The sequence below is a fragment of the Gopherus flavomarginatus genome, chromosome 2 (assembly GCF_025201925.1).
Source record: "Gopherus flavomarginatus isolate rGopFla2 chromosome 2, rGopFla2.mat.asm, whole genome shotgun sequence".
In the NCBI taxonomy this organism is placed as follows: Eukaryota; Metazoa; Chordata; order Testudines; family Testudinidae; genus Gopherus; species Gopherus flavomarginatus.
In genome coordinates this window covers 151,428,775-151,452,950 of record NC_066618.1, presented here as the reverse complement: position 1 = coordinate 151,452,950, position 24,176 = coordinate 151,428,775, and the positions used below count along the sequence as shown (strand labels likewise).

The following is a 24,176-nucleotide window of genomic DNA, read 5'->3' as shown; positions in this document are numbered from 1 at the left end:
CGGAGGAGAAGGGTGTGTGGGGGGGTGGGGGAGGTCACAATAGTCAGGGGATTGGCCAAGGAGTAAACTAAGATGGGCGCCAGAGCGGGTCGGGCTTCCTGCTGCCTTAGAGCGCGACGCCCACTGCGCACGCGCAGCAGCCCCGTGCCATTTCCCGTTCCAAGTTCCCGGCAAGCGGGCAGGAGGGTCGCAGCTCCACCAAGCGTGGTGGGAAGGCTCTCATTGCGCCTGCGCAAAAGCATTTCCCTCCTGCGGTGACAGTCGCCCCGAGCCAGTACCTATTGTCTGGGATCAGTCCAAGTGGCAGACACGGGGGGGGATAGAGCACTTCCCTGTGCCCCCTCTCGGGGCCGAGTTAAGGACATGAATTATTGTCTTGCGCTACGGTGCGTTATGAGAAATCCCCTTCCTCCGCCTGCGAGCGAGCTGGTGGATGTGTTGGGGAAGGGGGGATTTCTTATATAACGTGGCCCCTTCCCGGGAGTGTGGTTGAGTCCGAGCTCGCTCTCCCCGCCCGCCCCGACATTGGCGCGCTGCGGAGGGGCGGGGCCTGTCGGGGGAGGGGCCATGGGAGGATATAAATAGCGGTGCGGCTGAGCCGCCGCTCTCATTCTGCCGAGGCTGGTGTCGTGAGGCGTTTATTTCCCTGTCGCTGCTTCCCTCCGGTGTCGCCATGAACGGGCAGCTCAACGGTTTTCACGAGGCCTTCATCGACGAGGGCAGCTTCCTCTTCACCTCCGAGTCCGTGGGGGAGGGGCACCCAGGTGAGGGCCGCGGAGTCTGGGGAGGGCGGGGCGCGGCCTCGTGCTCCGGGGCGGGAAACCGGCCCGGCCGCGCGGGCTCCTCAGGAGGAAGCGCCCGGGCGCGTGCACGCGGCGGAGCAGTCCGCTCTCTGGGGGGTGGGGGGGACGCGCGCGCAGGAGGGGAGGGCGAGGATGCAACTCGGCCGGACGCGCGCTCCCGCTGCCTCCGCCATTATCCGCGAGGGCGCGCTCCGCATTGCAGACTCGGCCGGGCGGCACGTGGTCCGGGGCGGCACGGGACCGGGGCGGGAGGCTCGGGTGGGGGCGGGGAGGCGGCCTCCTGCCGTCCATTGTCCGTGGCTCTGGGCAACCTCGGGGCCGGGGACCGAGCAGCCTCCCTGCAAAGGAGCCCGGGGGCCCTGGGCTGGCGCCCCGGGGTGATGCCGGAACCTCCACGCGGTGGGAGGGGGGCGGTGAGTCAGCCCCGCGCACATGACTAAGCACTTTTCCGTCCAGCAAAGCGACGCCCACAGCACGCAGCCGCCTCCTGGTTCCTTGGGACCATTCAAGACACTTGCAGCCTTCTTGGTGCAGTTTGTCTGCCGCACCTGTTCTGGAAACCCACCTGCCATTTGCACCAAGGCACTTACAAGGGGGTGAGCACTTAAAGCTGGTGCGTATGTCCCATTTCTCTCTCCTGGGCTGGAGAGACCCAGCCATCTAGGAACTTCTATGGTCGTCATCGCCATGGCCTCACAGTGCCGGTAGGGAGACAGCAGATTAGAGATTAGGGTAGTTCTCGACCTGGATTCTGTTCTGAGCTCCATCACTGCCCTGCTCAGTGACCTTGAGCAAATCCCTTCACCTCCCTTGGACTTGTTTTCTTCATCTGTGTAAGAAAGCTTTTGTGAAGTGCTGTGATGGCTGGGGTACTCAGATGATGTCTCCACACTCCAATGCTATATTTCTGGGAAGAGGAATTCAAAGGCTGCTGAACATAGTAACTGAGGTTTAAATAAAAACATAAATCCAGATGGTGTGTATACTACTTTTTAATAGCCTTGTGTTTCAGACTTGACCACTGACAAGTCCACAGATGGCTACCTTTTCCTCACCCACTACAGGAAGTGTCTAAAATAGTGTCCGGTTCTGTGTGGAATTGCTTTGGACAAACATATGAGCTCAATGGGTTCTTTGATTCCTTCATTTCCATAACAAGGAAGGATTAACATACTATCTCAGTCCTGGCATCGTTTCAGTATAACAACATTATTTTTTTTTTTCTGACTGCAGTCTCCATTTTGGGGCCCTGTTCTATTAGATTCCCATTATAAATCACTTTCACATTGCACAACGAACTTAATAGACTGCTCGGTGGTGTTTGCTGTGTGTAGGTCACTACCTTTTCCAAACCATTGGCCATTTATGGTCTGGCCAGACAGGTGAACTGGTTTCAGAAACTACTTCCAGTCTGTCTTCCCCACAAGACTAGGGACAGCAGGGCTCAAATGATTGTTGCTGGCATAGTTATCCTAACCAGAAATTTTCTGATGTCATTAAGACTTCCCTTTAGTCTGTTTTATTATCTGGGGGCTGTTAATAAAATATCTTTCCTCAAGGTGTAAAAGATTAAGGGTTCTTTTGTAAATGACATCCAAGGGAATTTTTTCCCTCCCTGGGTGGTCTAGAAAATTACGCTTATTGTTGCATCATTTCCAGCACTGCTCTTCAGGGTGACTGGTGAAAGATCTGAGGAATGAATGGGTTAAAGATGATGGGAGGGCTAGCTCAGTGTCAGGCTTTCCTTTATTCCATTTCGTTCCTGTGCAGCGCACAGAATTGTGTCAGTCTGCTCCAAATCTGATCTGAAAGGTCATTGTCAAGGACAACATCTAGCCCTGACTGAGTAGCTTATTCATCACAGAATTTGAACAATTCTCGCAAAGCCCTTCGTGCTATAGGGGTTTCAGATTGCTCTAGTATAATTGTCTGCAGCAGTCATGCTAGAGTGACTAGCTATGCGCAGGCTGGCTGACCAGCTGAAACCAGTTCTGCAGTCACAGGCTGGTTGCTTGCTGCTCACAACTTAGTTGCTTCTTGGCAGCCATGGCTAATGGCAACATGACTGCGGCCTACAGTATTGCAAGTTAAAATTCCATCAGTGGGACTACGTTGGGCCCATGCAGTCTCTTGCCGTACGTCTGCAAATCTAGAGTGTATGCTAGAGTGGTCTTGCTGCAAGTGGCCATTTTGTCAGAACAGTTTTCTAAAATTAAACACCTATACAAACCGAATTGAAGCTGTTGTCTTCTATTTGTGCTTGAGGGCAGACCACTTGCAGATCAGATGCTGATGCGATTTGAGTGCTTAAGTGAATCACCTGGCAGTGCAGTGCATTGTCCTCTACAGGGCTGCGGGGGTAAGTTGCACAATGTCAAAATCCTGCCTTATAGCTACATCACAGAGAGTAGGTGGCTAAATTTAAATCCTGACGTAATAGTAACTTGATCCTAAAAGTACCACTAGAAAATGCTTGGGTTTCCACACTAACACCGCCCCCCCTCCCCCCCCCCAAAAAAAACCAACAAAAACCTCTTGTATAGTATGGGACAAGTGCTGCATCTGAGGGACAGGAAATTGCAGTGTAAGATAACCGCATTTCTGCCTGGGGTTGTGTAACACTGCTTTCTGTTGACAGATTTGCATGGAGACTCCCAGAATTGGCTGAAGCTCAACATACTGAGCGGAAAGAGAAAGGGATTCAGGAAGGTGCACGGTGCATTGAGTGATTGATTGGCCATTTGATTTCTTTTCAGATAAAATCTGTGACCAAATCAGTGATGCTGTCCTTGATGCCCACCTTAAGCAGGATCCAGATGCCAAAGTTGCTTGTGGTGAGGATATGTAGCCTAGAAAAGGGGAGAAATTGCCCCTGTTAAATGCACTTTTGCTATCGTATGAGAGCTGTTTCTCCGTGAGTGACACTGAAGTTGATGGAGATACTTTTATCCCCTTCTAGAAACTGTTGCGAAGACTGGGATGATCCTCCTGGCTGGCGAGATCACATCCAGAGCGGCTGTTGACTACCAGAAAGTTGTGCGTGATACAATCAAACATGTTGGTTATGATGATTCTTCTAAAGGTAAGTGCCTCCAGCCACTTGTTTCTAGGGTTTGGAAAGCTTTTGTTTCTAGCTTTGAGTATAAGGCTGTTGGCTTCTAAAAGTATCTGTAACCAATTTGCTAGGTGTTCTAAGGAACAAATATTACAAACTTTCTAGGATTAGCTGGACAGTGCAATTATTCTGTGAACCTGAAGTTCTGCTGTGTGTTTTAGGATTTGATTACAAGACTTGCAATGTGCTAGTAGCCTTGGAGCAGCAGTCTCCTGATATTGCCCAGGGAGTCCATCTAGACAGGAATGAAGAGGATATTGGTGCTGGGGACCAGGTTAGTATTCTAGTAACACTGTTCCCAGCTTGCGGAAACATTTTCTAGTTTTTAGGACCATATTTAGCACTTGTCAGTAGGTGGCTCTGTTGGAGTTGAGGTTTCAGACCCCTCTTTCTCCCATAGGGCTTGATGTTTGGTTATGCTACAGATGAAACTGAGGAGTGCATGCCCCTGACCATTGTCCTAGCGCACAAGCTGAATGCCAAGCTGGCAGACCTGCGTCGCAATGGTGCCTTGCCGTGGCTGCGACCTGACTCTAAAACTCAGGTAAGTGGAGCCCTGTCATACACTGCAGTAATGGGCATGTACGAGAGAACCTGGCTATAGCAAGCCAAGAGCAGAATGAATTTCTACCTTTGAGGAGTGGCAGACCAATAATGAGATGACACTAGTTAGTATTCTCAGTCCTACTTAGCAGTCTGGAGGGTGGAGAGCATTGCTGTCCCCTGTTAGGATCTGTTGTAGATGTGGCTGTATCTGACTTGGTTTTTTCTCCTGGTCTGGGGTATCATTTCAGGTGACTGTACAGTACATGCAGGACCGTGGTGCTGTCATCCCTATTAGAGTCCACACGATTGTCATATCTGTTCAGCATGATGAAGATGTCTGCTTGGATGAGATGAGGGATGCCCTAAAGGAGAAAGTGATCAAAGCTGTTGTGCCTGCAAAATACCTGGATGATGATACAATCTACCACCTGCAGCCAAGTGGCCGCTTTGTCATCGGTGGTCCCCAGGTAAGACCGAGATGGATTCAGATATTTTAAAATTCTAATAACAAAGGTGAAATGTTGTAGTAATACACCAGAGGAGAGGAGTGCATAAATCTTGACAATTTGAGTTCACTGAACATAAGAACGGCCATACTGGGTCAGACCAAAGGTCCATCTAGCTCAGTATCCTGTCTTCCGACAGTGGCCCATGCCAGGTTCCCCACAGGGAATGAATAGAACAGGTAATCAAGTGATCCATTCCCAGCTTCTGGCAAACAGACTAGGGACACCATCGCTGCCCATCCTGGCTAATGGCCATTGATGGATCTATCCTCCATGAATTTATCAGTTCTTTTTTGGACCCTGTAATAGCCTTGGCCTGAGGGATAGCTTAATGGTTTGAGCATTAGCCTGCTAAACCCAGGGTTGTGAGTTCAATCCACGAGGGGGCCATTTAGGGATCTGGGGCAAAAATCTGTCTAGGGATTGGTCCTGCTTTGAGCAGGGGGTTGGATTAGATACTTCCTGAGGTCCCTTCCTTCCCTGATATCCTATGATTCGATCCTCCAAGGAATGGACTCCGGTGTTTCAGTTGCGTATGTCTGGTCACCTTCAATGCCTGCATGTAATTAATCTTCCAAAACTCCCCCTCTGTCAATATGTGTATCATAGGCAGGCTAATGTGGACCTCCAGTGCAGACTTGCAAGCCAGTTTTCTCTCCCAGGACTAATGGCTCTACAGAGTTCAGTGGAGTAAATACATTTGTTTGCTGACAAGTATTGGAGCATATGGAGCTAATTATAATTAAGCTGCCATTTGTACCATTACACTAAAAGTGAAACCAGATCCTTGTGAACTGGAGGGCTTAATTTGAAAGCCCTGTGCCCACTGATTTCAGGGGGCTCTTGCAATTGTCTTCAGTGGGTGCAAGGATTAGGCTTTAAGTTAGCGTAAGCAGTGGCTATTGAGGGCACTTACTGTGCTCTAAACTGACAAGTGTTTCTAAATGGAGTCTGGTTTAATGGAGGGGGTGTTAATTCCAGGGAGATGCTGGCTTGACTGGCCGGAAGATCATTGTCGACACCTATGGTGGCTGGGGTGCTCATGGAGGAGGTGCTTTCTCGGGGAAAGACTACACCAAGGTGGACCGTTCTGCTGCTTATGCTGCTCGTTGGGTAGCCAAGTCCCTCGTCAAGGCTGGCCTGTGCAGGAGAGTGCTTGTCCAGGTACGGCCAGCCTGCTGGCCTGAAGTTTGGAGAGGGATGTTTGTAAATGAGCTGGATTTAGCAGCTGCTATTGGTGGCTGGCAGGGGTCTCTCCCTTTAAAGCCGCATTGGGGCTGCTGTGCCAAGGGAAGAAAAAGGTGTGGCTAGCTGTATTGGGAAGCCCATTTCCATCAGTACAAGCTGGTAGGATGGCATTTGGAAAGCAGCTGACAGTGAGTGGTGAATAATTGGAGCTTGCCGTGGGAGTGGCAAATGCCATTCTTGGTTGTATAGATGATCTCCAAACCAGGGAGTAATAACCTAGAGCGCAATAGTATCATTACCTGCATCGCTGGCAGTGACCAGCTTGCAGTGTGCTGCACTGCTTGGGTGTCCCTTCCAGGATAGACTCTAGAGAGAGAACAGAGTAAAGAACGACCCAGGAATAGAAGGTAAGATGAGAAGGGGAGCTTGGCTGGTGCAGAGAGTAACATGAACAGTGTCAGTACCTTCAGAGCAGCTGAATGGAGAGCTGATCATTCTTGTAGCTACTGTAACGGGTGTGGAATGAGATACGGAGTGGAGGTGCAGTTGTTGCAAGTATTTGAGCAGATAAATGAGCCCCTGCATTACTGGGAACAAAGTACCCCTTCAGAATGTGAGGTGAGGGAGTTAAACTGTGGGGGCCACATCGTTATCTGCCCCAGCAAGTCCCATGAGGTGTTTAAATTTTCCTTTGCCCTCAGGTCTCGTATGCCATTGGAGTGTCCCACCCACTGTCCATCTCCATTTTCCACTATGGCACTTCTCCAAAAAGCGAGCGGGAACTGCTAGAGATTGTTAAGAAGAACTTTGACCTCCGCCCTGGGGTTATTGTCAGGTAAAGATGGTAATGCATGCAGATGGGCAGGGGAATAGCTCCCTACTTGCTTATAGGCAAATCTGAATCTACTAATGAATAGGAAATGACTCATAGTACAAATGCTGCTGGAATTGATTCCTTACTATGTCACGCTGACAGTAGAAGTACACTTATCCATGCTGGACTGCCTTTAGTAGCTAACCCCATCTCTGTAACCAAACAGGTGGCCTCTCAGATTAAGTATCTGAGAGCACTAATGGTGCTTGAAGGCCGAGGTTTCCTTTGAACTAGGTGCTAAATGATCCTGGACTTAAAATCTAGGATTCTATAGCAGGACTTGTTTGCCTAACCATATTAGCAAACCCTTTGGGTGCAATGTTGAGCTGCTGTTTGCATTCATGCATGTTTTGCAACCTGTGCTGGAAGCATCAGATTTAAAGTCAGAAGCAGCCATTGGGCTAGGACAAGAGCTGCTTAAACAGAAGAGATAAGTGGTTCCACCAAATGGATCACCAGGTCCTGATGTGCTGTAGCCCTGTAAGGGGTAAGTATCCTATGAAATCATGTGAGATTGGACACTTGTTGTTTCTCAGGATGAGTTCTGACTGCCTGGCAACTAGCTAAATGTCTAGGACACTGTCTAAAGAACAAACCAGCCTGAGAAATGACAACTGATTCTTAAAAGGAAGCAAGAGGAGCCTCTGAGTCAGTGAATGAATCCAGTTGTATTGAGTCTGGTTTTTATAGCAAGGTGGAAGGTGTCTTGGCCTCCCACATGGCGTATTCAGTTCCAAGCCTGCTCCACCAACGGAGTGTCTGCCTCCATGACTTTCTCCTGCTGAGTCAAAAAACGTCACCTAAACCTGAGCCTCTGAAAACTGTCTCTTGTTTTTCTTTTCTTGTGATTGAATGCTCTGTATTAAGTTAAGGACTTGTATATTCCAGGGATCTGGATCTGAAGAAGCCCATTTATCAGAGGACTGCAGCCTATGGCCACTTTGGTAGGGACAGCTTCCCATGGGAACTGCCCAAAAAGCTAAAATATTGAAAGTGTTAGGCTTTTCTCCCCAGACCTGTTGGCGTAGGCTACAGAGAAGCTTTCAGGCTCTGGGGGAAAGAGCCCCTCTTCCCTAACTTTATCCTGTCCTCCTGTTCAGCTCTTACTCAGCAAACTTTGTCCATTGCCATGGCTATTAATTCTATGGGGACCATGAGTTAGACTATGCTATCTTCTTATTTCTGGCCTTGTGCTCACTCTATTAGTGGAACTAGCGAGCACAAGCGATCTGTGTAACTGTCTAGAGATGAGCAGACATCAGTCTGTCTAGTAAATGAATCTTTAAGATTGGATCTGTTGTATGCCCAATAACCCAACCATGGAAGTCTAAGAACTGCAGTGAATTTCCCCCTCAAATGCTGACTGAGAAGTAGTCCTTGTAACATGCATGTGAAATCTGTGGTTCATTATAGCATCTGTCCAGCCCCAGCCCTGTTGAGCAGCATGATTTTGTTGTCTAAGAATGTAAAGCTTTCTAGTCCCCGTAACCTGGTCAGCCTGACTATGTAGCTTTTGTCTCAGAGTGCTTCCCCCTAGCAGACTAGCCTTGCATGCAACGCAAGTTTCACTTGGAGCTCCAGCCTGATGCGGTTTTTATTCAAAGGCAGTTCTTACTCTACCCACTTGTGGTGCTTTATGCTCTTAATTCCATCTGGAGTGGCACCAGATTTTAACCTCTCCACTTTCAGCTGTCTTTCTTGGAGGACGTACGTAATAAGGTTTTTAAAAAGATAATCAATCCTATGCATGGTTTCAGCACTAGCCAAACCTCACCATCTCCTGTTTAACCAACGGCACTTGGCAGCTTGGGGATGTACTACAGAGAAGTCCCCAGGCAGTACCCAAGGTCTGTAGGCTGCACACTTTGGTACCAGAGTAATTTTTTTCTTTATAAGAAAGCTGGAGAATTCCACACTGCACAAAACTCCTCCTGGGTTTTTAAACTTTGTTTTATTTTCAAAGCCAGGTCCAATTCATGCTCTGGACAGCTGGTGTAGCTACAGAGAAGCCAGCTTCCTTCAGAGCCACAGGTGCATTTGGAGGGGAGGAGAGATGGCAAAAATAACCCTTCATACTTGAACATTTTTCTAATTGCTTATTTATTGTTCTCTGGGGCAGGGTGTGAGTACAGAGAAGCCCTTGGCTCAGATGGCAGCTTTTTTAACACTTTTTTTTTTTTTGTTTTGGACACCATGATTCCTTGTCATGTTTCCAGCATTCCCTGATAGGCCAAGGTGTCCTACAGAAAAACCTTGGGTCACACCTACAGGGGGTCTGGCTGGTGTAAACATAAGGGGGAGGGCAAAGCTAGGGCAACTGGCCTTGGGAGAGGCTGATTTGGCTGGTGTTGTACAGAGAAGCCAGCTTGTTTACATGCTTATCCCATGGCCTCTGTCTTGAGTGGAAAGTGCCTTTCATGATCTATTTTTGTGGAGGTTTATTACGTATGTCTGGTTCTTCAAATCCCACCAATTAACTGAAGATCTGAATAAAGTGCTAGGTTCTACCTTACCGGTCTCTGCTCAAACTTAATCTCGAACAGTGCATCACATTTAGGTGGGAATAGCGAAGCTCATGCTAAGGTTACATCTGTGGGAAGGGGAACACAGTCTGGGGCTGAGGGACAGATGAGGATGGCTTCTTTGAGGCCAGTCATTTGTTTGCCCTGCTGTGGAAAGACTAGTGCTTTAGTTTAAGGCTGGGGATAGAATTTCCAAGTCACCACTTCTTCTGAATTATAACTGATGTGGGTAGGAGGAGCATGGGGGCAGGATGGCTGTGATCCAAGCCTACGATGACATTCAGCCTCTGGTGTGTTGTGTTAGAGGACTTCCCCCTTGTACTGGATATGTTCTGTGTCAGTCTGGCTAGGGCCCCTTCTTGCAGCACTGATTTATGCCTCCACAGGTGATCTCGAAGTGCAGCTACACTGCACTTTAGTCAGATGCTGAACTCCCAGCTGTCACTAAATACCCACTGCCAATAACTGAGTGCCTTGCATTGCCTGCTGTAGTGATGCAGTAGTTAATGGGGACTGTCACTCCTAGGGGTGCTTTGGGTTAAAGAAAAATCATTTAACTCTATAATTTAGCCCAACTACAGCATATGCCTTGTGGTCTGCTTAAACGCACACCATCCATGATCTGTAGGGCAGTCTGAGGGGAACTGGGCAAGCTCTTGCCCAGAGCTGCATGTTAGTGAGACGTAACTTGTAGAGGGTAGCTATGTCTGTTAACCCATCAGCTGCCATAAGCTTCCCCTGAAAAGGTGGATCACTACTGATCTGTGGCTTCCTGTTAGAGCAGGGGTTCTCAAACGGGGGGTTGGGACCCCTGTGGGGCTTGTGAGTTGTCAGCCTCTATCCAAAGCCCTGCTTTGACTCCAGCATTTATAATGGTGTTAAATTTATAAAGTGTTTTTAATTTGGGGGGGTGTGTGTCTCAGAGGCTTGCTATGTGAAAGGGGTCACTGGTACAAAAGTCTTGAGAACTAGTGTGCTAGAGGGCAGGCACCTGTTCATGCCAGCAGGGTTGTAACTGAGTGTGTACCTTTAACTTGCTGGGTTTAGTCTCGTCTTTTACCTCCTGAGGTGGACTGGTGACATTGTGGGTGGGGCACATGGATATTTCAGAGTTTGAATTAGTCTTGCAGAATGGCAGTATAAGCTACTCTTTATAAGTGGGAAGGTTGTGCTTGCCTTTAGTCACAGGGCACAGGCCTGACATGGGCTCTCTGGGCCTAGCACTGCTCCCACTGGCTGGAGAGCAGTTTGCAGTAATGCATAACACCTAACAAGTGATACTATCTTAATTATAAAACAGTAATTAGCCATTTGAAATAGCTAACATAAGGGACTTGATGGAGTCCCTGAAAGGTTCTGAGTCCTGTTGCAAAGATGACTGCCCTTGGAAAAGGCGCACACACCTCTGTTCTATTACTCTGGCTAACTATGCACCTCCAGGGGCCACCTTAGAGCACGATAACTATCCAGCTTGTGGCCCCACGAAGTCCCGGAACCTCCTGGTCAACCTCCTCCTCGCCCTGGCTAAAAAGGCCATCTACACGACCAGGGAGAGGAGGTTGGCCGATGGAGACTCCGGTGACTGTGGGGCTTGTTTCCGCTCCATGGTCCGTTCACGAATCCGGGCGCAGTTCTTTTGGGCGGCGTCCGTTGGCTCCCTTGACGCCTTCGAGGAGCAGTGGGCGCTGTCCGGGGTTCTCTGCTCGGTGTCCCCGTCAGGTTCCCTCCTTATGACCCTTTGACCACACTCCTATCCCTGTTCTTTTATTAGTTATCTCCTGTAATCTGTGGGTCCTCCCCTTAGGCTGGGGGGGGGGGGGGGAGGATCCTTTAGCAGTGGGTGGGCTTCGCCCACCTCCTTCCCGGAAACCCAATAGATACACTGGCCTGCCATAATATTCATTACTGTATTGCGTAAGCACCACCATATATTACCACGGGTCAAGCTGCTCACCCATCTTTCACAAAAGTGGCTTAAAAGTACATTATTTGGCCTTTGTTGATTCTTAAATGGCTAAATTATGTTAGGCTTGGTGTCACTTCTTTCCCCTACTGTATCACATTCCACATTCTATTTTAAATATTTTTGTGGGAGCATTTGATACACTTCCCTGTCAAGCTTCTGTCTGGAACCTCCTCTAGTTATGGTTTATAGCAGCAGGGACAATGGAATCCTTTGAAGAGTGAAGGTAGCAGCAGGATTACTTTGGGTGCATTGCCTTTCGATTTCAAGTTGGTACTCTCCCTTCTGGGCCTGAAGTTCATATCACTCCTGATGGATGTGTTATCCTGTGACACTAAATGGCCCCTTGAAACAAAACACGGCCCACCTTAAGCAAGAAATACTTACCTGTGTTGTAGTAGGGCCAGAGTCTTGTAGAAGTCAGACACATTGGCCAAGAACTACACCTCCATTTGAAGTGGGGCCAGTGTGTTACGTGAAGCAGCTCCTCAATGCTAGCGTACTGTTAAAATGCTGGAAGTGAAGATTTTTGTTAAGGTAGCTAAGTAGCTTGCAGTAAATGTGATGTGTTGTGGTTCTTGTATGTAGAGCTGTGCCTATTAAAACTGATCCAGTCTCGTGCATACACACCCCTTAGACTTGGGCTCAGAGCTGTTGGACTCAAAAAGGAAACTTTGGAAGAGAGGCTCTGGATCTGAGCTCTATGCTGAGGCCTGGTTGGGGGGTATGCTGATTTGAATAACATTTAACATTCCTGTGGTAGGAAGAACACCCCAGCAGCCCAACACTGGCATATAATTTCAGAAAGGGGAACTATGCAAAACTGAGGAGGTTGGTTAAACAAATTAAAAGGTGCCATGACTAGAGTGAAATCCATGCAAGCTGCACGGACATTTTTCAAAAATGCCATAATAGAGGCCCAACTTAAATGTAAACCCCCAAATTAAAAAACACAGTAATAGAACTAAAAAAGAGCCACCGTGGCTTAACAACCATGTAAAAGAAGCCGTGAGAGGGGAAAAAAGGCATCTTTTTAAAAGTGGAAGTCAAATCCTAGTGAGGTAAATAGAAAGGAGCATAAACACTGCCAAATTAAGTGTAAAAATGTAATAAGAAAAGCCAAAAAGGAGTTTGAAGAACAGCTAGCCAAAAACTCAAAAGATGATAAAATGTGTTTAAGTCTATTGGAAGCAGGAAGCTGTGGGGCCCCTGGATGATCAGGATACAAAAGGAGCACTTAAAGACGATAAAGTCATTGCAGAGAAACTAAATGAATTCTTTGCTTCAGTCTTCACAGCTGAGGATGTTAGGGAGATTCCCAAACCTGAGCTGTCCTTCATAGGTGACAAATCTGAGGAATTGTCACAGATTGAAGTGTCACTAGAGGTGGTTTTGGAATTAATTGATAAACTTAACAGTAACAAGTCACCGGGACCAGATGGCATTCACTCAAGTTCTGAAAGAACTCAAATGTGAAATTGCCAAACTATTAACTATGGTTTCTAACCTGTCCTTTAAATCGGCTTCTGTACCCAATGCCTGGAAGATAGCTAATGTAACACCAATATTTAAAAAGGGATTTGGAGGTGATCCTAGCAACTGCAGACCGGTAAGTTTAATGTTAGTACCAGGCAAATTAGTTGAAATAATAAAGTATAAAATTGTCAGACACATAGAAGAACAAATCGTTTGGCAACGGTCAAAATGGTTTCTGTAAAGGAAAACCGTGTCTTACTAATCTATTAGAGTTCTTTGAAGGGGTCAACAAATGTGGACAAGGGGGATCCAGTGGACATAGTGTGCTTAGATTTCCAGAAAGCTTTTGATAAAGTCCCTCACCAAAGGCTCTTACATGAATTAAGTTGTCATGGGATAAGAGGGAAGATCCTCTCATGGATTGAGAACTGGTTAAAAGACAGGGAATAAAGGGTAGGAATAAATGGTAAATTTTCAGAATGGGGAGGGGTAACATGTTCCCCAGGGGTCAGTCCTATGACCAACCCTATTCAACATATTCATAAGTGATCTGGAGAAAGATATAAACAGTGAGATAACAAAGTTTGCAAATGATACTAAACTGCTCAAGGTAGTTAAGACCAAAGCAGATTGTGAAGAACTTCAAAAAGATCTCACAAAACTAAGTGATTGGGCAACAAAATGGCAAATGAAATTTAATGTGGATAAATGTAAAGTAATGCACTTTGGGAAAAAATAACCCCAACTATACGGACAATATGATGGCTAATTTAGCTACAGCTAATCATGAAAGAGATCTTGGAGTCATCGTGGATAGTTCTCTGAAGACGTTCATGCAGTGTGCAGCAGCAGTCAAAAAAGCAAACAGGATGTTAGGAATCATTAAAGGGATAGTCTCTACCGTATTGCCTTTATATAAATTGATGATACGCCGATCTTGAATACTGCGTACAGATGTGATCTTATCTCAAAAAAGATATACCGGCAGTAGAAAAAATTCAGAAAAGAGGTTTGATTAGGGGTTTGGAACAGGTTGCATGAGGAGAGATTAAAGAGGTTAGGACTTTTCAGCTTGGAAAAGAGACGGGGGGGATATGATAGAGATCTATAAAATCATGAGTGGTGTGGAGAAAGTGGATAAGGAAAAGTTCTTCGAATACTTGCTCATATTGATTCCAGTTAGGTGTGCACGCTCATCGGAAGATTTTTACCCTAGCAACACTCGGTGGGTCGGCTGGGCGCCCCCTGGAGTGGTGCTGCTATGGCGCTGGATATATACCCCTGCCGACCCAATGGCCCTTCAGTTCCTTCTTACTGCCTGTGACAGTGGTTGGAACTGTGGAGCGCGGCTTTGCTGATCTCCACATCCCTAGCTACTCGTAGTTCTTTGCTGTTACTGTGTGTATAGTTCGAGTTCTTGTAGTTATAGTTTAGTATTAGTTAGTGTATATAGTTTAAGGGGGGATCGGGGATTAGCCCCTTTCCTCCACCCCGGTGCGGGCCCATGCCCAAGGCACTGGGATTCAAACCGTGCTCGGCATGCCAAAAGCCAATGCCAGTAGGGGATCCTCACAACTCCTGCCTCAAGTGCCTAGGGGAATCTCACCTTCCTGATAAGTGCCGCATTTGCAAGTCCTTTAAACCAAGGACGAAGAAGGAGTGGGACTTTCGATTGAAGCAGTTCCTCATGGAGTCGGAACTTAGTCCTGCAGCGTTGGCGCCGAGTGCCCAACAGACTGCTTCAGTAAGGAGCGCCCCTCTGGCACCGGACACTCCAGTACTGAGAGAGAGTCCCGGCACCGACCCTTACTGGCACCCACATCTGCTCGGCACCGCTCCCTGTCCCTGAGACCTGGGAAGCAACATAGTGCCTCAACTTCGGCAGCACAAAAGGAGCGCTCTTCCAAAACGGCTCGTCCAGCACCATCATCTGCTGTGGCACCGTCGACTGCGACTCCACAGATTGCGGCTCTGCCAAGCTTGGCACTGTCGATTCCGGTCCCACAAAGGCCGTTGAGTCCGGTTCCCGACAGCTCCCCGGCTCATGCTGTGGTAGAACTTGCCATCCATTCTACGCTGGAGACCTTCTCCACGGCAAGGGAGCTCATCGCAATGACAGAGTCAACACGGCCTCAACCCCCGGCACCACCGATGCGGGTCATACAGCCATCGGCAAGCCGGCTATGATAAGGCCTCCTTCCACTGGTCCACCAGAGAGACGTCGTTCAAGAACCCGGTCTCACAGACGCTCTCGATCGCGCCATTCCCGTGCTCTGCACAGCTTGCAGTCACGGCACCGCTCGCAGTCACGGCACCAGTTGGCATCTCAGGCACCGGACAGATACTCCTGGTACCGATCCGGCTCACGGTACCGATCTTGGCACCATGTATCCCGCAGTCGCTCCAGACGAAGGGACTCGAGATCTGTCAATCTCCTGGCACCGATACGGTAGAAGGTCCCAGTTTCGCTCACGGTACCCTTATAACTCCCGGTACCGCTCCCTGGTAACCGCCCCGGGCCCGAGCGTCGAGATCAATGGTGCCCTCTCAGGGCCTGTCGGCACCACCGTGGCCTTCCAGACACACATCGGTGTCATCGCAGTCTGGTAGCGCATCCTATCATTAGGAACATGACTCTGACGTCCCCAGCCATATATTCTCAGAGAGACAGAGCCACGAGCAAGGGCCTCATCACTGGTCCTTCTGGACACCGTGGGCATACCACCGAAGCCAATGTGCGCCATCAGTGGCTCAATGGTCGGCCCCGTCAGAACACCGGGCACCAGAGGCGACAGTAAGCTGCCCCCTACCCACAGGCACGGACGAGGCGCCAATACCATCTGCAGTCGCCGAGGTTCCACCGGACGCAGATGACTCTCATCAAGTGCAGGAGCCACCACAGGACCCTTTGGTCCCAGGCTGCTGCTGCTGCTGCTCCTTGCCTGATGAGCGGTGGCGGGGACATCCTCCTCAGACCCTCCACCAATTGACCTCAGGGCCCATCAGGACCTTCTGCGCTGAGTGGCTCAGAATATGAACTTGCAGGTGGAGGAGGTCCCTGAAATAGAGGACCCAGTCGTGGACATCCTATCAGCTGATGCACCTACTAGAGTCGCTCTTCCGTTAATCCGCACTATACAAGCTAATGCGGACACTATTTGGCAATCCCCAGCTTCAATTCCACCTACAGCAAGGGGAGTAGAGAGGAAATATATGGTCCCCTCAAAGGGATACGAATATCTCTACACTCACCCGCTTCCTTGCTCTCTAGTTGTCCAATCGGTGAACGAACAGGAGCGTCATGGCCAGCCAGTCCTGGCTCCTAAGTCAAAGGAGGCTAGGCGTATGGACCTACTAGGCCGCAAAATATACTCGGCCAGGGGCCTCCAGCTTAGGGTGGCGAACCAACAAGCCCTCCTAAGTAAGTATAACTTTAACACTTGGGTGTCCCTGGGGAAGTTTATGGAGCTTCTTCCCCAGGAGTCCCGTCAAGAATTCACAGCTCTACTTGAGGAGGGTAAAAAGGTAGCGAGAACCTCCCTCCAGGCCTCTCTGGATGCAGCGGACTCTGCAGCCAGAACTCTGGCATCAGGAGTAATGAGGCATATCTCCTGGCTCCAGTTATCCGGCCTTCCCCCTGAATTGCAACAAACTATTCAGGATTTACTCTTTGAAGGCCAGGGCCTTTTCCCAGACAAGACTGACCCCAGGTTGCAAAGCCTGAAGGACAGTCGCATTATAATGCGCTCACTGGGTATGCACACACGAGTGACCCAACATAGGACCTTCAGGCCCCAGCTGCACTGTCCTTACGCCCAGACTAGGCCACGTCAGGACGTTACTAGAAGGCGTGGCAGGGGGAATCGTCGGAGACAGTCTGGCCCTCGAGCTCAAAATCAGGCGCCCCCTAAACCACCAGCGGGGCCTAAGCAGAACTTTTTATGGGATGCCCAAGGACGGCCCACCAGTTACTCCTCTGGATCCTTCTCCCTTTTCCAACCGCCTCTCCTGATTCTTCCCTGCCTGGTCCCAGCTAACTTCAGATCGCTGGGTCCTGCGCATGGTGGAAGAGGGATACCACCTCCAGTTTGCCTCAACCCCGCCTTTCCATCCTCCCTACCCGTCCCTCTTCAGGGACCCCTCTCATGAGCAATTCCTCCTACAAGAGGTCCAGTCACTCCTAGCCATGGGAGCCATAGAGGAGGTGCCAAAGGACATGAGAGCCAAGGGGTTTTATTCCTGTTACTACTTAATCCCCAAGGCAAAGGGAGGTCTACGACTGATCCTAGACCTGCGATAACTCAACAAATTCATGATAAAGCTGAAGTTCCTCATGGTATCCCTGGGGACCATTATCCCATCCCTGGATCCGGGAGACCGGTATGCTGCCCTCAATATGAAGGACGTGTATTTCCACATTGCAATTTACCCACCACACAGACGGTACCTCCGTTTTGTGGTCAACCACCAGCACTTCCAGTTTACTGTACTTCCATTTGGCCTTTCTACAGCTCTGTGTGTCTTCACAAAGTGCATGGCTGTAGTCGCCGCCTCCCTCTGCCGTCAGCGAGTACACGTATATTCGTATCTAGACGATTGGCTCATTTGAGGGACTTCCCAATGCAAGTATTACAGCACCTGCACATCATCAGAGACCTCTTCAGGAGCCTAGGTCTCATGATCAACACAGAAAAGTCTATCCTCGTGCCCTCGCAGAGAATAGACTTCATTGGAGCGGTTCTGGACTCCAATCTGGCCAGAACCTGCCTCCCACAGCCACATTTTCAGACAATGGTTTCATTAAGCCGAAGTCTTCAAACCTTCCCGACAACGTCGGTGTGCACCTGCCTTAGCATAGTAGGTCACATGGCCTCCTGCACCTTCGTGACCAAGCACGCCAGGCTACGCCTCCGTCCCTTCCAAGCCTGGCTTGCTCCAATGTATCAACCACGCAGAGACAGCCTGAACTCAGTGCTCACTATCCCCAGGAAGGTTCTGGGCTCCCTAACCTGGTGGCTAGACCCCACTCTAGTCTGTGCAGGGATGCCATTCCACCCAGCTCAACCCTCGATGGCCCTAACCACGGACATGTCATTTCTGGGTTCGGGTGCACACCTAGGGGGACTCTGCCCTCAAGGCCTCTGGTCGCCTCAAGAACTGGCTCTACACATCAATGTGCGGGAGCTGAGAGCAGTTCGCCTAGCATGCTAGGTGTTTTGAGACCATCTCCCAGGCCATTGTGTATCAGTGTTCACAGACAACACAATGGCCATGTTTTACAAAAACAAGCAGGGCGGAGCACGCTCCTCCCTCCTTTGCAAAAAAGCCGTCCACTTTTGGAACTTTTGCATAGCCCACTCCATCGAATTGGTAGCATCTGGACTCCTTGGAGAAAAGAACACCCTGGCACATCACCTCAGCAGATCCTTCCTGTCTCACGAGTAGTCGATTCGCCCGGACATCATCCATTCTGTTTTCCAGAAGTGGGGGTTTCCCCACATAGACCTATTCGCCTCCTGAGAGAACAGGAAATGCCAGGTGTTCTGCTTCTTCCAGGGATGCTCCCCAGGCTCCCTCTTAGATGCATTCCTGATCCCGTGGAAGAGGCATCTACTTTATGCCTTGTCCACAGAGTCGTACTCAAGCTCCACAGGGACAGAGCCCACCTGATCCTGATTTCTCCAGCGTGGCCGAGGCAACACTGGTACACCACGTTGTTTGACCTCTCAGTGGCAGACCCAATTTCCCTGCCACTCTAGCTGGACCTCATAACACAGGACTTCGGCAGGCTTCACCATCTGGACCTGCAGTCCCTTCATCTCACAGCTTGGTTGCTGCGTAGTTGATCCGGTCTGAATTGCGTTGCTCTGTCTCGGTCCAACACGTACTCTTGGGCAGTAGGAAGCCTTCCACTAGGATGACATATCTCGCCAAGTGGAAGCGTTTCTCCTGTTGGTGTGCTCAGCGTAACTTAGTCCCCAGGCAGGTATCCGTTCCCACTGTCCTGGACTATCTCTGGTCCCTAAAAGAGCAAGCCCTAGCATTCTCTTCCATAAAGGTGCATCTGGCAGCCATTTCCGCCTTCCATCCGGGGGAAAATGACCGATCAATCTTCTCTCACCCTATAGTCTCAAGGTTCCTCAAAGGACTGGAATGTTTGTATCCTCAAGTTAGACGCCCGACCCCTACCTGGGATCTAAACCTGGTGCTAGCCAAGCTTGTGGGTGCTCCTTTTGAACCACTGGCTACCTGCTCGCTGCTGTACCTTTCCTGGAAGACAGCCTTCCTCATCACTATTACTTCGGCGAGATGAGTATCTGAGCTTCTGGCTTGGACAGCGGACTCCCCATACATTGTATTCCATAAGGACAAGGTACAGCTGTGACCACACCCCTCTTCCCTCCCTAAGGTGGTGTCTGCCTTTCGTGTCAACCAAGACATCTTCCTCCCAGTCTTCCTGAAGCCGCACTCATCACGTCAGGAACAACAGCTACACACCCTGGACATCCGCAGGGCTCTAGCCTTTTATATTGAGACAACCAAACCCTTCCGAAGGTCACCTCAGCTCATTGTAGCTGTCGTGGACTGGATGAAAGGCTTACCAGTCTCTTCCCAACGGATTTCATCTTGGGTGACATCCTGCATTCGCACATGCTCTGAATTGGCTCACATTCCGGCTAGCCACCTCACCGCCCACTTTACTCGGGCGCAAGCTTCATCTGCTGCCTTCCTGGCTCACGTCCCCATCCAGGAAATATGTCGGGCAGCTACCTGGTCATTGATTCACACCTTTGCCGCACATTACGCATTGGGTCAACAGTCCAGAGATCATGCAGCATTTGACTCAGCAGTTTTGCATTCTGCAACACCTCGCTCCGACCCCTCCGCCTCAGTAAGGCTTGGGAATCATCTAATTGGAATCGATATGAGTAAGCACTCGAAGAAAAGACGGTTACTCACCTTTGTAACTGTTCTTCGAGATGTGTTGCTCACATCCATTCCAAACCTGCCCTCCTTCCCCTCTGTCGGAGCAGCCGGCAAGAAGGAACTGAGAGGCGGTTGGGTCAGCAAAGGTATATATCCAGCGCCATAGTGGCGCCACTCCAGGGGGCGCCCAGCTGACCCACCGAGTGTTGCTAGGGTAAAAATCTTCTGATGAGCGTGCACACACTGCGTGCACACCTAACTGGAATGGATATGAGCAACGCATCTCGAAGAACAACAGTTACAAAGGTGAGTAACTGTCTTTTATTTACTTGTTCCCATAATATAAGAACTAGGGGCCACCAAATGAAATTAATGGGCAGCAGGTTTAAAACAAATCAAAGGAAGTTGTTCTTCACACAGCGCACAGTCAACCTATGGAACTCCTTGCCTGAGGAGGTTGTAAAGGCTGGGATTATAACAGGGTTTAAAAGAGAACTGAATAAATTCATGGAGGTTAAGTCCATTAATGGCTGTTAGGATGGGTAAGGAATGGTGTCCCTGGCCTCTCGTTTGTCAGAGGGTGGAAATGGATGGCAGGAGAGATCACTTCATCATTACCTGTTAGGTTCACTCCCTTTGAGGTATTGGCCACTGTCAGTAGACAGGATACGGGGCTGAATGGACCTGTGGTCTGACTCAGTATGGCTGTTCTTATGAAGCCAGCTGCCAGTTAGGGAGTGGTGAAAACAGGAAGTAGAAGGCGACAAAAGAGGGACTAAATAAAAGGCAGTCCTTTGGCTGTTCGTGCATTTCAAGCTGAACTGGTGGCCCACAGCAGTGAGCAAAGGGTGCTTATGAATGAGTTATTGCTGGGGAGGAGGGGGATTTTTCATGTTAACAGACACCCAGCAGCCTGTGCTTGTAGTTAGGGCACTGGCTTGGGTTCTAGTCCCAGCCCTGCTGCTGACCTGTGAGACTAGGCAAGTGTCCCTGTGCCTCAGTTTCCCAAGTGGAAGACTGATGATCCTTCCTTCCCTGTAGGGGGACTTTGAGAGTGAATCCATTAATGAGCATGTGACACTTGGCTACTGTGGAGATGGGGCTGGCTCCCTAAGCTTGCTGGCCAGATCTGCTATCAGGGCCATAGCGTGCTGTGTGGCCAGGGGCTAATGGGATGACCTAGCTAAGAGGCTTTCTAAAAGCAGGTGAGAGAGGGGGTCTGGTTATGGGACAGGGTGGCTGCTAATAGGCTCTTGGTGTCATGCCTCCACAGGTGCCTTGGAGCTCAGGGTTATGGCTGAGTTGCAGACATTCTGAGTCAGGGCAGAGCCTGGGTGTCCTGCTGCTCAACCCGGGCTCTAACCAGCCAGGAATCCTTTCCTGCAGGCGAGTATCTGGGGCAGATCTCACCCCCAGTCTCCTGCATGGCCTGTCCTACGGAACTGTACAGCCACAAGGACAGAAACTAGCCAAAGGGGGGATGGGGAGGAGAGGCAATCCCTGGGTTGTGTTTTGGGTGGCAAGACAGGCTGGCAGGGAGGCACCATGCTTTGTATGGGTGGCAGTGTCCCTGCATGGGGGGGTGGGGGAAAGTGCTTTAGCAAGGTGCCAGTGCATCCCTTCCTGGGGCCAGAGGAGTACTTGCTCTGCAGGGCAGGGGGGTGGGGCTCTCACTGTATTACAGCAGCTGCAGGTGGGCTCTCTGCTGGACAGGCAGTCCCCAGAGCTGGTTGCAGCTGTTCCCCACTTCTCCCTGGCCACTGTTTTGAAGCCTTACTTTACAGGTGGGGAAACATGGGTGAGAAGCCTAGAACCCTCAGCTCCCTGGTCAGTGATGCCAGTGTCAGGCCAGAGTTACTTCCAGAGGAGTCATCCTGGCTTTACACTGAGCAGCAGCCTCCCTGCCCCATGGAGTCTGAGGCAGCTCACCCCAGGGCCCTTGGGTGCTCCTGGGAGATCATTTACACAATCCTATTCAGTCTATAACCAGCTGGGCCTAGGGAGTACAGTTCAGCCAGCCCCTGCAGAGCATGGGATCACTGATCTAGCACTTACGATGTCCTCTGCCGAGGGTCTTGTCCAACTGCGCTCTAGCTACCAAAGATCTGGGGCAGAGGGGCCAGCCCTGTACAGTGATGGTGATGTCTGCACTGTGCCAGCCCAGCCTGGCTGCTCCCTTATTCAGCTGATGAACCAATCCCCCCTGCTTAGCTGGGTCCTGTCCTCTCTAGCTCTACCCATGCCCCCACTGCACCTTCCTGTTAGAGCCGACCTCTGCCTCAAGGCACGGATGGTCTGCTTAAACTGCAGGGCCCCACAGCTTGCTTCCTGCCCTGGCATAACCCAGCCCTGGGAGGTGGGCACAGGCCCTGCTGTGACCCAGGCAGGGGCTTGAACCAAGCTGAGCCAGCTCTTGAATAGTTCATGTATTGAGGAGAAAGCCCAGCCTGCAGGCAAACAGCACCTACACATAACTGACATGGGCCTGATCCAGCAAACGTACTGCCCCTCTGACCCCCCTCCCCAGCTCTGCCAGTGCCTGTCACTCACAGGCCCTGCCTCAGGCTTCCGCCAGCAGATACATTTGTGCCACTTGTAATAGGTAAAGGCAGCATCACAGTGATCCACAAGGCCTGCAGAGCGATGGAGCTGCCCAGGGAGAATGGCTTTAAGGGCTGCTGGTGTCAAAGGGCCGAGCCTTGGCTGAAGCTGTCCTGAGTGTCGCTGCCCTCACAGTGGTAAGGCCAGGAACAGAATCCAGGCATCCTGCCTCCTGGCCCCCACCTGCTCTGACCATGGGACTGCAGTTGTCTGAGCCAGGACTAGAACCCTGGTGTCCTGGCTTCCAGGCCCTACTGCTTTAAGGCCAGGCTAATGCTGTCTGTGCCTCCCAGTGCCGCTGACCTGGCACCGCACAGGCAGCGTGTGACCTCCTGCCCCACTTAGCTACCCCTGACCCAAGCTAAAGCCTTTAAGCCGCTTTCTCAGAGCTGCCTTCATCCAACAATCCTTGAGGGACTTTCTCTGCCTTGGCCGCCCCTAATCGCTCCAGGTGAGCAGGGCTGAGCATGTCAGCGGGAGGATGATCTTGCCCCAAGCTGTGTGGGGGGAGGGTCCATCCAGGGACAGTGCTGGGGGGCCCAAATCCTGCACTCCTACCCCACAGAAAAACCTGTCGAGGCCATGGGGGTGCATGATCAGCCCCACCCCAAGGAAGTGAGCTCTCTGGCTCCCAGGAACCAGTCCTTTTGGGGGGACGGGGGGCTGGCTGGTTAGGGTCACACTGTGGGATTCCTTTAACAGTGGGGGTCAGAAGAGAGCAGATTTGCATCTCCTACGGCCTGGCTGGAACCTTTGCCCCCCTCCTCAAGCAGCCTCACAGAGCCCACGGCACTGCCCCCCCCCCCCGGCTGGACAAGATGTCTCAAGAGTAACAATGGGCACAGGCCTGAAGGCTGGACGCTGGTAGAGGCACATGGTGCTGGGGGGGCTATGCCATGGAGCAGGAGGAGGGTTGAAAACACCATGGATGTGGGGGCAGCTGGAGATTGAGCCAGCAGCTCTGGCCCCAGCTCTTGTGTTGCTCCCAGTGCTGGGCTGTCAGTACAGTTCTGCCCTAACCCAGCCTGCACTGATGGAAAACACCCAGGCCACGGGGGCTCCAGCACTCTAGGGATGGCTGCCTGTTCCCTGCTGGGCAGGCTGCATAGGAGGGAGCTCACACATGCTCAGGCCAAGTGGTAACAGTGCCCTGCAGTGCCTTCAACAGAGCCTCACCCCCCAGCACCTAGCTGTCAGGCCTCTGCCCTGAACCCCCAGGCCAGGCACCTATGGGGAGATGGTGCTGGGATCGAGGCAGGCTCTAGGTCACCTCACTCCAAGTGGATGGGGAGGGACAGGCACTGGGGGGTAGGACCCCAGCTGCAGGGATTCTGAGCTGGGTATGAGCAGGAGCATAGGGAGCAGGGGCAGGACCTCCAGGGTGGGGTGGTGGCAGTTAAAAGCAGCAGGACTGGTGGTCAGGGGCAGGCATTAGGGAGGCAGGGGAACATAGGGACAAGTCAGCTAAATATGCTTGTAAGTCTGGAGTCCTGCCCCACGTGTGGGCCCTCCCATCCCAGCAGCACAGAGAGGGCATTGCAGCATGGTGGAGGCTGGTACTGCAGAAGAGATGGGGAAACTGAGGCACCCAGACAGGGCATGGCATACAGCAGCTTTCCAGCAGAACTGGACCCACAGCCTGTGCTCCAACCCCC

The 24,176-nt window shown here is 50.7% G+C and overlaps 1 protein-coding gene across 1 annotated transcript; it reads left to right on the top strand.

The window, feature by feature from the left end:
* The first annotated feature begins 598 nt into the window (after positions 1-598).
* MAT2A (methionine adenosyltransferase 2A) lies at positions 599-9,544 on the top strand. Its single transcript, XM_050937519.1, has 9 exons — positions 599-764; positions 3,560-3,637; positions 3,763-3,885; positions 4,080-4,192; positions 4,319-4,462; positions 4,713-4,931; positions 5,952-6,134; positions 6,860-6,993; positions 7,921-9,544. The coding sequence occupies exons 1-9, from the start codon at positions 674-676 to the stop codon at positions 8,021-8,023; spliced, it is 1,188 nt and encodes a 395-aa protein (XP_050793476.1). The 5' UTR covers positions 599-673; the 3' UTR covers positions 8,024-9,544.
* The last annotated feature ends 14,632 nt before the right edge of the window (positions 9,545-24,176 follow it).